Source organism: Drosophila nasuta, chromosome 2R (assembly GCF_023558535.2).
Source record: "Drosophila nasuta strain 15112-1781.00 chromosome 2R, ASM2355853v1, whole genome shotgun sequence".
NCBI classification, from domain to species: domain Eukaryota; kingdom Metazoa; phylum Arthropoda; class Insecta; order Diptera; family Drosophilidae; genus Drosophila; species Drosophila nasuta.
The window spans coordinates 9,116,516-9,130,489 of NC_083456.1; the positions used below are offsets into that span (position 1 = coordinate 9,116,516).

A 13,974-nucleotide genomic window follows, 5' to 3' on the forward strand; every position below is an offset into this window, starting at 1 on the left:
AACTTGTGGTCACGCTGCCATTTCTCAACGGCAATAGTTACATTTCAGAAGTCATTGTGAATGGATGTGCGAGTCGTGTTTTCGAAATTTTATTTAATTACGGGCGAAGTTGACATTTGAATAAACAAACGGCAATACGACATAAATTTGTTTACATACAGCTCCAAATTTTAATAGTGCGCTTCATAACTAAAACATTGAAATAAATAAGTTACCCTTAGTGGTTAAATTTTGACAAACACCACCACCAAGAAACAGCCATTTACATTGCCGCCCGCCTCCACCCTGCACCACCCGCAACCAAGAACAGCCCGTGCGTGTGTGGCGCCAACCAACAACATATGTAAAAGCATCCATCGTAGTCGCACCCGATAAGAACGACCGACCATAACAATTATTGTAAGTATATGTTTGTATTTATTAGTTTTTATGCTGTTGCTCTTTGTTTTGTTGTCCTTTAGTTAGCTTCCCACTTCTATTGATTTTTAGTCGTATGACGCTTCGCCATCAACTTTGACTCTTTGTTTTTGTCTTATTTTGTTTTGTGCCTTGCTCCACTTTGTTGTCGAAAGTGAGTGCGAGAATGTATTGGTATGCTAGCGTGTATGTGTACGTGTTTGTTTTTTAATTTTTTGTTGCTTTTGTCATTCAACTTGGCCGATGTCTTCATTGTTTTTACTGATGCTTATGCTGCTTCGTTGACTGCCTGCTGATGTCGATGTGTGTGCGTGTGTGTGTTTGTGTTTGTGGGGAGGATTCCTCTGATTCACCTGCTCTGCACTTCGCAGACAGCTGCAAAATCTCAGCTGCTGCGACGCCGCCGTCATCATACTACAACCACAAAAACAACAACAATAACTGCGTAAAAGCTTTCGCACAACTGCTGCTGTTGTTGTTGCTGCAATAACCGGTTTCTTATTTCGTTATGAAGTTTGTGATAACTTGTTCAATTGTTCATCTGAATAGGGCGTGAAATTGGTCTAACTAAAAGAGGCTCTAGTGTCAAATTGTGTTAACTGCAGTTAATTTGCTGCTGCAGCTGTAAATCATTTAATTTACTATTCCCGTGCCACTTGTCATTTTCTCCACTTTCGCAACACTGGCGCTTAGACAGCAGCTTAGATGTCATGTAGGTTTTTAACGGTAAAAGGATACATGTAATTTTAAACAATTGTTCGATAAATATTTTTAAAAATTACAAATACAAAACTGATTTGGTTGTCTTTAAATATTACAAATCTAAAACCCTCCCAGATTGACAGATATTAAGAGCAATGCTCAGTTTCTAAAATATTTATTTTTCTTGAACTTTGGAATTACGTATACTTAATTTTACAAAGTAAATCATTCGCAACATCTAAAAAAATGCAGGGCATCTGTCAGTTCGGAATAAATGAAGCTTCCTCGTTTTTATAAACTTTGCTAAATTTGACGTCGCAAGTTCCCCGCATCACTTGTGTCCCGTTTCCTGTCGTCAGTTAAGTTATTTTTACTGCGCAAAAACCGAAAGAACATTTGGCAATTTCCAAATGCAGCAGGCTATTCACTACATGCAACCACCGGGGCAACGTCAAAGCGGCACATGACACGGCTCGATTCGATGGTCGAGTATGATGATGATGATGATGACGAGGGCTATGATGACGTTGCGGGTGCCTTATGCCTGCACACTTGCCAAGGATAACATAGTGCACGGCATGCCACAAATTGATTGGGGGAAGATACCTTAGGCGTATGTGTTGGAGGTTGCTTCCTAAGCGCCTGGTTCGCTGTGTAAATTGTGGCAAAAGCGGAAAATAACAGGAAATGAATTATAAATTCTGTGTCTCTTGTCCAGCCACAATATGCTGGCCGCTTAGTGTGTGGAAAATCGTACAGAAAGGCTTAAGGGTTACGTAAATGACAAATAAAACGGGGAAACCAAAATATATGTAAAAGATTATATTTTATTTTCCAAAACGAAAACAATTGCACATTTTGTTAGTTTCGTTTGCAGTCTCTACAAAGAATTGAATTACAACCATGTAAACAATAATCATTTACATATTTAAAAAGCTTTAAAAATGAAAAGAATATTAAAAATCTTTCGAAAAGGGATTTTTGGTTATAAACATGATTCATTATTTATGACATATTTGATTAGAGAAAAAGCCCAATTAGAATAAGAACGAAAATTCATTATTAAAAAGTAGTTACATTTATATTACATAAGTATTTATGTATTATTTAGTTAATAAGAACTATAATTTTATATTTATCGCAGCTTTACAATAGCTTTTAATATGTATACACTTTAAATATTTTGATAGTTTTCTGCAATATCGGAATTTCATTTAACTTTCGAGCCACTAAATAAATTTCTATTCGTATTCTTTCTTTGCATTTGCATTTTACAACTTTCTTGGCCTTTTTTCAATTCAATTCTTTACGTCTTAAATCTCGCATGCTTGTGTCAAAAAGATTTCCAGCTGATTCAATGCAGCCTTAATTTCATGCGAGAAAGTTTTTCCAGCACTTAATTCTTGTGGCGCCACGAATCTTGTTGGAATTCAATCACTTTCGCCAGCAGGCAAAAAGAATTTTGTTGCTGGTGTTTTTGTTGTTTTAGCAGCTGGCAGTGAACTATGCACTCCACATGCTTCTGTTTTGGTACAGAGGGGGGCAGTCACTTTTTGGGGTTGTTTGTTCAGGCCAACTGCTGTTGGCCCAAACGAGGGATGCTGCATAAAGTTGCGCCCCAGTCTGTCTAACTCCCGCCACAGCTGGCGCGGTCCCAAGCTCGGTGGCCAGACAGCAAGCAACCACCCAACCAGCCATTGAATTGGCTTCTCCTTTGTTGTCTCAGTGGCATTTTATGATATATACATATAGTTTGGCTCGTTTTTATTCCCAAAGCATTAACTGGTTAAAGAGTTCGATAGAACTCTAGAGCTTCATTCTTTAGCAATAATTTAACGATGCGAGAGTCGATAAATTGCTAAACCTTGAAACTTGTAGAATTGCTTTTCGAAAATGATTCACGCTCATCAAGATCATAGCGAAAACAATTAGCTCAAAGCTTTGGCAAAAGTTCATTGAATTCTTTAGCTATTTGTTTTTCGCTCTAAGCACGCGTCGTGTCCAGTTTATAACGATGACTAATCCGGCCAATGAAACTCAAATTAAAGCTACTACTCGATATCTAGGAGAGTGTGGGTATCAGGCAATGGCAATGGCACCTGGCACAGCTAACTTGACCAAACGCTGGCGACGTCAGTGGGCAGACATTTGACACCAGACATCAGACAACAGAGAAGGGGAAGCAGTTGTTGCCCTTGTTACTGTAGTTGTTGTTGTTGATAATGTTGATGTTGATGTTGCGGGGTCTTTTGTTTCGCACAGTTCTTTGGCCGGGCCTTGACTTCTTTGCATTTGATACCCAAACCATTTAGATTTCATTTACATTTTCTACTTAGTATTTGATTCTTTGTCTTGCAACTCAGTTCAGTGTTTGCTTTTTTGTATTTCTCCTTTTTAGCTTTCCAGATCTCCCACTCGCAATGCATTTGGCATTTGCGTTGGGGAGTTACACAGTTGATTTTTCAATTGCGGCAACTTATTAAACTTATTAGTATGCCTGACAGACAAGCCTGTCATTCAGCCGAAGCTGACGTTGAAACTGAAACTGAAGCCGTGCCTTTTACTCTGAGGCCGTGCCCATAGGCTAATTTATTCATGTGCTGTGTTGTGCCGTGCACTGCAATCATAAGTCCTACATGGAGCTAGAGCTGCTGCCTGTCATGTATCCATTGAACAACAAACGCCAACTTTGCTTATAAAAGAACAAGGAAATGCCTTGAATGACAACAAATTTTGCATAGGTTTATAGCTAATTATGGCAAAGCGCTTAGATAATAATAAAAAATTATGCAAGGTGGAATTTTCTTTTTAGATTTGTTTTTTATTTACAATCTTAGGGCAATAAGTATGACGATTATTAAGTCATTTATTAATTGAGTCATTCATTAATTAAGTCATTTATTATTAGGGATAATATATTGGATTGTAATAATATTAATAGATATTAAATAGACACAAGAAGCTTTAACAAGCACTTTATTAAATGAAAATCTGATACAACTCATTATTCTATGAAAATAGAACGTTATTTAGAAGTCAAGCAAAACTGTTGCTGTCTTACTTATGAGCTTAATGTCTACTTTCTTCTACTTTTCCTTTGATACATGTTCTCTAAAAAAAAATGGTCTTTATATTTGCTGCAGCTGTAGGGAAAAACCCCGCTCATTTAGTCATCTGCTAGTAGCTGAAACTGGTAATTACAGTTTGTCGACTTGGCCCCAAAACAAAAGGCGAGAAAGAGCCCCGTTCGCCCTATTTACTCGAGTCGAACGAAGTCTCACTCATATTGTACTTGCCTCAAGTATTTACTTACTTAGACTTAGGAAGTTCGTTCAAGTTTTTGGGGTCCCCATCGAGAAACGGGGCCAAGAGGCGCGACCCCAAAAGCACATGGTTGAAACATGCAACGAAAATGGGCGATAAGAGAATGGAATTCACACATACACTCGCACTCACGCTCACACTCACTCGCTGACACATTTTCTAGGGGTGGTGCGCAACCCCTTTCAAGGGGGTAAAAAGTAATGCGTCATTATGGCAGGCGATAAAACACAGGCGGTGGGCTCCAAGTATCGTCATCGTCATCGACTTCGACGTCAAAGCATTGCATGTGAAAGTGCACTTTTAACACAGTAAGATGCCATCAAATGGCATCGCCCCCAATACCTCCCAGCTACCCCAATCAATGGAATCAAACAGAATGCAATACAAATTTATAGCGAAATTGAAGGCAACTTTTCCGTTTATGGATTTTATTTCACACTTTCAGTTTCGGCACGTTCGAGTGTTGCATTAATGCTTGAAGCTGGAAATTATGATGATTGTAGAGCGGGGAATGGGGAAGGTGGAAAATGGAACTTGCCTCCAACGCTAGCCATTAATGCAAATTGTTTTCGGCGTGCAGCTTGTTGCAGGAAATGAACGCACCACGCAACAACCACTCCAAAGCCAATTAGCTGGCAATTTAAGCAATGCCCCAGCCTAATCCCGAGACTGGTACTGCCACCAATGTGGCAATGTGGCATGTAGCATGTGGCATGCGGCATGAATAGGGGCGAACTCCATGCAGCACCCCAAACTACAACAACGACACTTCTTCGCCCACTCCTCGACTTGACGACGAGGTGAAGGAACTGCATTGTGTGCTACGTTGTTTGTGTATGCCATTTTCATCACATGCAATTTTAATTAGACGGATTTTAATGGAGCCCCAAGCGGTGGCTGGACTCTGCAAATAGCAGCAAACAACAGGCCAACAGTCTGCCTGCATTCTGGGATGTGCCTGGACTCTGGGAGTCTGCTGACGTCTTTCATGATTCATTTCGGCGTCTTTACACCTGATTACACATTCTACTGCGCCTGAATAGAACCGAAATAGACCTAAACTCTGTCGGGCAGATGCTATATTTAGATGTGGGGAACTACCTACCATTTACACATATGCTAAGAATTCAGAGAAATGTAGAGAAAATTCAGGGCATGATGCAAATTAAATTCCCCTACAGAGATGAGCTGAAATAAATGTGAAAGTCTTTTTTATTTCGACTTTGAAACACAACATATCATATAGTAATTTCTGTTGATTTTTCACGTACAGTGCTAGGAGTAGAGAGTAGCAAAATTTTGTGGATCGATAAATAAAATTATAAAAGAAAAACTCAAAAGTCGCATTTATGATTTCATTTTGGTATGAGATCAATGAAAATTTAAGTGGAAAACGCTATAAAGTTTTATCTTAATATCTTAATTTAGCAATTAAGTCAATCTAATTTCAATATAAATGAAAAAATATTCAATATAATTCTATGTCGTTTAGATGAATATTTAATTTGAGATAAGAATGATTTTGAAATTATTTTTCTATTTTGAAAATTTAATTATATATTTTGTCGTAAAACAGAAAAAGTTCCTAAAATCAATCTAAGTTCTAAATGTAGTGCTTATTTCTAAAATTGTTTCAGTTTATGTTTTTTCACTTTAAAAAGTGTCGCATGCGACAAACTCTACCAGAGAGTTAACCATATGTAACATATAATTCCTTTGTATTTAAAGTAAAACTTCCTCGTTTAGCTTTACTTTTATTTAACTTAGAAAGATTTGACTCAATATTTCATAAGTTAAATTATATAAAATATATCATTAAATGATATATATTAAAACAGGTATAAGTTCGTCTGGTAGATCGTATAGATTTTAATTAAAATCGTTAATTAATTGCTACAATTTTATTGTTCATTATAATATTCATTTGTTTCATAAGCCATTTGTAGTCTTATCTGTTAAGCTACTTCTTTAGTTAAGCTGCCCGTATGATAGTGAATTGTTTAAGAAATTATGCTCTTAAGTTCTCTTAAAACAAGCAACGAAACTAAGCCATTATAATGCATGACTTGAGTTGGCAGTTAACAAAGTTATGAATTGATGGCCTTCAGCTTTCGTTTTGGGTCAAAAAACATAGCTCAAACTTGGCTGAAACTGACAATGAATCAAAGCGCAAAAAAACATTCACTTTCTTTTCCGCGAGTGTGTGCGTGTGTGTGTGTGTGTTGCTTTATGTTGAATGGCTTTTCGTCTAGCAATGCACTTGACTTATGGCAAGACCCCCGAATGAATGCAGCAGCCACCTTGAGATGCCTAAGTCGCTGAGCGCACATCGTCGACATCATCATCTTTCAGCGCGTCGTCGACGCATTTGTCATTGTGGCTTTTTAGCAGCCGACGGCTATTAACTGTGTCGCTGTCGCTCCGCCTCCCTCCCTCCCTTCCTTTTAGCCATTAACTGTCTATGCTAACTTGTTTGTTGACTTTTCTGCTGCATGTTTCCCACTTGGTTGAGCATTAAATCAACAACTATTCAGCAGACACGCACAAAAGAACCTGCCACACACAAGGTCTCTATGCAGCTCTTTAGAAAATGTTGCACGAGTCCTGCCACTAGTTGCAAGCAATTGCAAGATGCAAGCTGCAAGTTGCCCTTGTACCTTGTCTCTCTAATTTGATGAGATGCAAGTGCAAATACAATTAATGGGGCCAGGGAAAACTCTTTCAATGGGTTCACTCAATCAATTATTTATACGCATTTAGCGGAAATAATACAACAACAACAACAACAAACAACACATACAACTAGAACGCGTAAACAAACAAAAAATAAATCTTTCAAGCGAATTTGCGAATTTAGAAACAAATTAAACGCAAGACAACCAGACAGACAGATCCAACCGGGTTGGGTTCAGGTCATGGCATTGTTGATTGGGTTTGGTTTTTGTGTACATTTTGTGCCATCTGCCATCTGGCAGCGTTGCTATAAATACGATCATTTAATTATTTATAGTTGGCGGGCCAGAGGAAAGTGCGGTGAACGCAGTGTCTTTGTTTTTGCTCGCATTTAAAATTCTACTAAATGTGTTCAATATTTATGTACATTGATTTCAACACCCCTTTCGGATCACTGTCGCCTACACGCTCCCCATTTCCCCCTTTGCCAATGGATTCTTACGCAATTGTTGGCTGCGATTTGGGTCTATTTTCACGCCTGATTAGCCGAGAGTGTTGAAAATGTTGATGACTTGAATATGAACAGCCCGCTGAAAGTGTCGATTAAATGTGGCACACGACTGGCAGAACATTTACATATACAGACAGCACATAAATACATGAATGTGGGGAACGTGGAGATCGTGGGGATCGGCTGTTGATTAAAGCGCTATCGTGATGGAACACATATCGAGGCGGACAGCAGAATGCCAGAGCATTGATAAAAAAGCAAGAATAGTAGACTACGAAATACTCTGAGCCAAGCCTATAACGTTAAAGTTACGACACATTAACGAATGGTAAGATATGAATCACATCTGCAGTAATTTGAAGAGTCTCACAGAGTCATATATAAGCAGAATCCCAGACGAATCTCTTTTATTTACACTTAATTGTTTCTGAAATAACTTTGGTGATTATTGAACAATCATTGTGAAGCTTTGGTGACATTGGAAATCGGAATTTATATGACATTGAGGCAATACGTGTAGAATTGCATTTGTTTTCAAATTCGCTAACCACATTCTGCATAAAATGAAAGATAAACTTGAAAAGTGTTTGGCAACCAAACCGCGTATTAACAATTTTAAAATTCGTAGTTTGTATTCTCTATAAGCAAGCCGCATTCCAACCGTCGAACAAATTGATTAAAAGAGAATGTGCTACTAGAATTTATAAAGAATATAGATGACGCTTAATATAATGAAAATGGTAAATAAAATGTGGTGTTAATACTGATAAAGAATATAGGATTGTCTACTAACTACTCCTTAGTTAATCTTGTTTGCATTTGCAATAAGTACCAAGAGTAAAAATAAAAGGTTGATGAGGAGATTGACTTTAATTTAAACAAAGAAAATTATTTGCCTCCTTTTCTACTTTTTAGTAAAGAGTCTTACACTCTTGCCTCTATCTGTCTTTATTTGCCTATCTCTATCTCTCTTTAGTTCTTCTGCGAAACTCAATCGTGTTAAAACAATAATCACTTTGTTCAATGCCAAAGCCAACAAACCAACAAGCTTGCAGCTCAGTCGCATGTCGAAGGTTGAATTGAATTGAATTGAACTTCCCCCTTGGCAGATCACGCATCAATCATTGCAAAATATCAAGGAAAGTAATTTAATTATATAGCCAAGGCAACTGAGACCGCAGCAGAGGCATCAAGCGAAGAGTGCTCTGCTAGAATAGTAATTGCCACAAGCATTGCGATGCCATTCGAATGAAATTAACCAATTCCCCCTTGTCGTTTGCCTGTTGCATGTGGCATGCAGCACGTTGCATGATGTACGTTGCAATCGATGCATTGAAGCGCAACAAAGCGCATACTCGCCGCAATCAATCAGACTGATTGAAATGTTGTACTTCAGCGCCGCAAACAATTCAATTTAGCTGCAACAATAACAGCAACAACAACATTAATCTCAAAGAGAGATTTGCCGCACCCACAGCATCCGCCTCAGCGGCCCAAACAATTTACATAATTCCCATTTATTTATACTTTTCCATTCATGTGCTGTGCTCCACTTTACAGCGCCACCTGGTGGACAACCTTCTTCTCTGTCTCTTGCTCTTGCCGCTGTCAATCAAAAGCAGCACGAGGAACGACAAACATCAACTTCGTCTCTCCATCTGCATCTGCATCTGCATACAAAAGACTCATGAAACTATTCTTCATTCATAATTATGCCAGCACAGAGTTGTCATCTGAGAGTAGATGAACAGCCACCATGGCAACCCTATCTTGTAAATTGCTCGCGACATTAATTAAATTTTACATGTCGTACACATTGACACAAACAAGTTTAAAAGCAGTAAAAAAAAAGAAAAACAAGTACAATCTGCACAACATGTTGGCAACTCTGTTGTAAATGACCATTCGTCACACAGAGGCACGTGTCTAATGGACAATTGAATAGCCACAATGGGTCTCAAGTAACCCGAGTGCGAGTCTTTGTATCGCATTTTATTGTCTACTCAAATGGAAAAAGATTGGCCTAAGGTCGACTTGTCTTGACTTTATTGTCAAGGTGCCATTATGTAAGTAAACAACATCTGAGGAGAATCGCATAGAAAGGCGCCAGCTGGAAGTTTGTAATATGAAATTTCTATATCCCAAGTCAAGCATGCTTTTGAAGTGCGATAAATTTCAATTAGAAAAACAAACATCAACAGTTGACAGCTGTTATTGTGGCTGATTAATTGTGCTGTGTAAAATAGTATAAATGCGGTATGCCTAATATTTTATATGATATGTAAAAGTGAGTCTACATATGTATGTATATGCTTGACTGGTCGTCAAGCGAATCTAATTGGTTGCATCTAATTTCCATACGCAAACAAGTAAACAAACTAAGCAAGCTTGTTCGACTGTGCTAGACCAAGGGTGTGGTAAAATTTGAGCCGTTTCTTAACAAACTGTTATGTCAACTTGCTTTATGGCAAATATGTTATTTTCCATGCTACGTAAAGTATCACAGTCCGGTTAAATAATTGTAAGTCTTACCATCTTAGGACCAATAGCTTCTCTATTCCATAACTGAACTATTGAGGCACACCACAATCTTTAAGTGCTAGGAGGCTGAAATATAACTTTGTTTACAATGTTTTACCTTGCAATAAGACTGGGTTTCTCAAATTGCCTAAATATAATAAATAAAGAAACTACATGCCATAAATAAACATTTATTAATTTTTATGTTAATAAACAACCGCATAAAATGAATTCGCTTGGTTATAAAAATTGCAGTAAGTTTGTTTGTAGAAATCTTTCGTAGAGTATCAGCTAGCCGATCACCACATCTCAATCATGTTACGTCTCTGTTGATTACTTATATAAATCGCTTGTGCGAAAATTCATCTTATTCCCGTCTGTTTTAACTACTATATTTTGTATGCGAAGATAATCGTACTTTATTTTTGCCCGTAGAAACTGTTTGCGGCTATATTGTTAAGATAACACAATTGCTGCTAATCGCAATGCAACTGAATGCCAAGTAGTTGCAATTTAAGCTGGCATCTTTAAACAATTGTTCTCTGGGATAATCAGCGTCTGAAATCTTTCGCAAGGCAACGAGCCCGACCATTAAGCAGTTCATTAATCATGCGAATCCCACAGAACTTACGTCATTTTCAACTCAAAAGTGACGTCGTCTCTTCCTCATTCCGTTTCCCCTTCATCACAACTCTCGTTCTGCATCCAAAATGAGCTGCCTTTGAGGCATTTCCTCATTCTAAATGAATAGAAGGCGGGAAGAGGAGAAACTGTTTTAGGATTAGAAGTAAGGGTAATCATCCTTTTTAGCTTTTTGTCTGCCTTCGCATGCCCCTTGGCGACTAAGTGCACATCCTGGCAAGAGATGATGCCGCATTTAATTGCATAATTTATTGATAATTAAACTCTCCAACTTCTCTCGTCATCTCATCTTCTTTAGGCAACGACTTCTCTCACAACAATTGCCGCCGATGAGGTGAATGCACCATAATTGGAGGCGGTGAATCCCCCCACCCCAGTTATAACCACCGCCCGCATACCGCACACAGTGTGTAATTAAGACTCATCTCTAATTGGACGAGTTCACTGGCATCAAGATGCCGTCCCTGCGCCAAAAGGTCACCACGTACTTTCGACAATTGAGCTTCATTGCGGAACCGCGCGATGGCCGCCGGCGGGTCAACGGCAACGTGGAGAACGAGGACGATGGCAGCTTCATCACCAAATATCTCGAGGGGTAAGTCACGCATCCTGTCTCGAACTATAGAGGCTTGTTTCATTTCCCTTTTCTTGCAGTCGCATGCAACGCGAGTTTTTGCCCGGCGGTCCAGAGATCTACAACGGACAGAATCCCACAGAGATGCCGGTGTTGAAGCTGGGTCGCTATGCCAGTGGCTCGGATACTATCACTGCCGCCTGCACGGGACCCGACGAAGGACTCACGGGCATCAAGCGCTCCAAATTGCATTTAAGCGCTAGCTACGCGGATGATATTGACTTCATCGACACACAGCAGGAGAATGACGATGCCTATGGCGTGCGCAAGAGCACGCCGCCAGTCTCGGCGCTCAACTCCTCAACACGTCTGAGCAATAAGTTCGCCAGACCGACAGGCTCTAGGCGACAGAGTAATGCGGATCAGCCGGCGACGGGAACGGGCTCCACGACAACTTCAAATGCTGCTGGCATGCGCTCGCGAAAGAACTCAAAGCACAGCCTTAATGCCGTGCCAGCTGCTTCGGCTGCTCCAAGCGAAGCAGGCGGCAAGGCCACCACAATTTTAGTGAGCATGGTTAGCAATAGCAGTCCTGCCCAGGATCAGAACAATAAGAATCTATTGAATGCGAAGACTGAGGCCACTCGAGCCGCGGGAGATGGGAACTCGGAACGTGAGCGTCTGCTGCGTGAGGCAGTTAGTAATCAGGGCGGCACAACGACATCCAACAACAGCAGCGGTAACAGCACTCTGAGTACTCCAGTTGCTGGTGTGGACAACTGGCAGATGGACTGTGACTTTGCCTATGGCATCTCGGTGTCGCTGTATGAAAACAATATGTTAACCAAAGAGCCCATGGGCAATCCCATTGCGGACTGTTATGGCTGTGTGGTGCGTGGCGAAGCCGCCGCTATGGCAATGGCCGATGGCGTTAACTGGGGTAAGCCGTTGAAATTATTTCCTATTGCTCCAACTAACTCTCTCTTTAACTCATCTATAGGCGATGGAGCTCGGTTGGCTGCTCGCTCCGCGGTGCATGGCTGTCTGGACTACTTGGATCGCGCAGTTTTTGGGCAATCGCAGGAATGTCTGGCGACCACCACGCAGGAACTGTTTGTCAGTCTGCTGCGCAGTCTGTGGGAGGGACATGGCTGTATACTTGAGGTTGGTGGCGCGCTCTCCACACTGACAATTGCGGTGGTTTTGCCGTTGGACGGTGCGCCCGGCAAGTATGTTGTGTGCTCCTGCAACGTTGGTGATTCGCTGGGTTATGTGTACTCTAAGAAGCATGGCGTACGTGAACTGACACAAGGCTCTCACGACATTAGCTCAATGCGGGATATGCGTGATGCGCTCGGTGCTTTGGGACCCGCTGATGGCAACAAACCTGAGTTGAGTAATCTCACCTTCTCAATGAGCTGTTTGGAACGCGGCGATATAGTATTTCTCACATCAGACGGCATCAGCGATAACTTCGATCCAGTGGTGGGCAAATTCGCCGAGGCTTGGACACCAGATGTGAAGATGCAACATCTAGAAACTGGCGGCAATCTGGCGTCCAAGCGTCAGAATAAAAGTGCTTCAGCGATCTACGCGCGACTGCATTCGTCATCGGCCACGCCGCCAGCGAGAACGCGCCAACCAAAAGCCGGCAGTCCGCCCAGCAATGCGCCTAGTCGACCCAAGTATATGCGCTCCCAGACGCTAATCGATGCGCGTCACGGTGTCACAACTGCAGCGCCCGCCAATGCGCCAGCGCAACCAGTGCAACGCATACCAAAGTCAGCGATGGGTCTGCCCTTGGTCACGGGACCGCAGCGACACGCCTTGACGCTTTATCGCCTGGAGGATCTGCTCAGCTATGGCATCAACGGCACCTTTTCGCCTTGTTCGTCAGCGCGTCGTCTGTGCCATCTGCTGATCGATTTCGTGCGCATGATCACCTCGGCGCGTCGGAAGACGCTCGAACAGCGCGAACTCTTCTTCAAGCTATCCACTGGTCCCGATGGCGTTAAGCGCGAGGTGCAGCTGAATCGCATGCAGCATCGTGCGGCACGTAAACGTGTCGTCGACAGTAGCGCCTTCTCTGCATTACCTGGCAAACTGGATCATGCCACGGTGCTCGCTTATACTGTGGGTGGAACATCAGCGGATGCCATCGATGATAATACTACGAAAGGTGGAGGAGGAGGTGGCGGTGGCAATGGCAACGTGGCACCTGTGCTACAGTCTAAGGAATTCAAAGAGACCAATTTCTAATCACTGAACGCGTATTCACAACATTCATAAATATACATAAACAAGTAATCATAACGGTGTAGTTTAATATACATGCATACATACATATATTATTTAATTGGTATTCCATTCGTGTAGCTTCTTCTTAAGTTCAGTCAGACGTCATATGTCATATATGTGATCCTTGCGAGTTCGTCAGCCATAGATTTAGCCATTTTTGAAATGCACACGCAAAAAAAAAAAACCAAAAACGACAAATTGCCTCAAATGTTTTAAACTATACACAAAAATGATAAAGAGCAAATGTAATTCATATTTTTACACCTTCGTATATAGTCCTTACACACAACGACTTATCGCGAAAAGCAGTTGC

At 41.0% G+C, this 13,974-nt stretch overlaps 1 protein-coding gene across 1 annotated transcript; it reads left to right on the forward strand.

The window, feature by feature from the left end:
• The first annotated feature begins 38 nt into the window (after window positions 1-38).
• On the forward strand, window positions 39-13,676 carry LOC132787107 (PP2C-like domain-containing protein CG9801). Its single transcript, XM_060793997.1, has 4 exons — window positions 39-399; window positions 11,088-11,384; window positions 11,444-12,303; window positions 12,364-13,676. Exons 2-4 carry the CDS (start codon window positions 11,245-11,247, stop codon window positions 13,620-13,622), a joined length of 2,259 nt encoding a protein of 752 aa, XP_060649980.1. The 5' UTR covers window positions 39-399; window positions 11,088-11,244; the 3' UTR covers window positions 13,623-13,676.
• The last annotated feature ends 298 nt before the right edge of the window (window positions 13,677-13,974 follow it).

Coding starts and splice junctions, on each gene's coding strand:
- LOC132787107 (XM_060793997.1), top strand. CDS start 11,245: ATGCCGTCCCTGCGCCAAAAGGTCACCACGTACTTTCGACAATTGAGC. Junction 11,385..11,443: donor ATCACCAAATATCTCGAGGG/GTAAGTCACGCA, acceptor CTTTTCTTGCAG/TCGCATGCAACGCGAGTTTT. Junction 12,304..12,363: donor GGCCGATGGCGTTAACTGGG/GTAAGCCGTTGA, acceptor ACTCATCTATAG/GCGATGGAGCTCGGTTGGCT.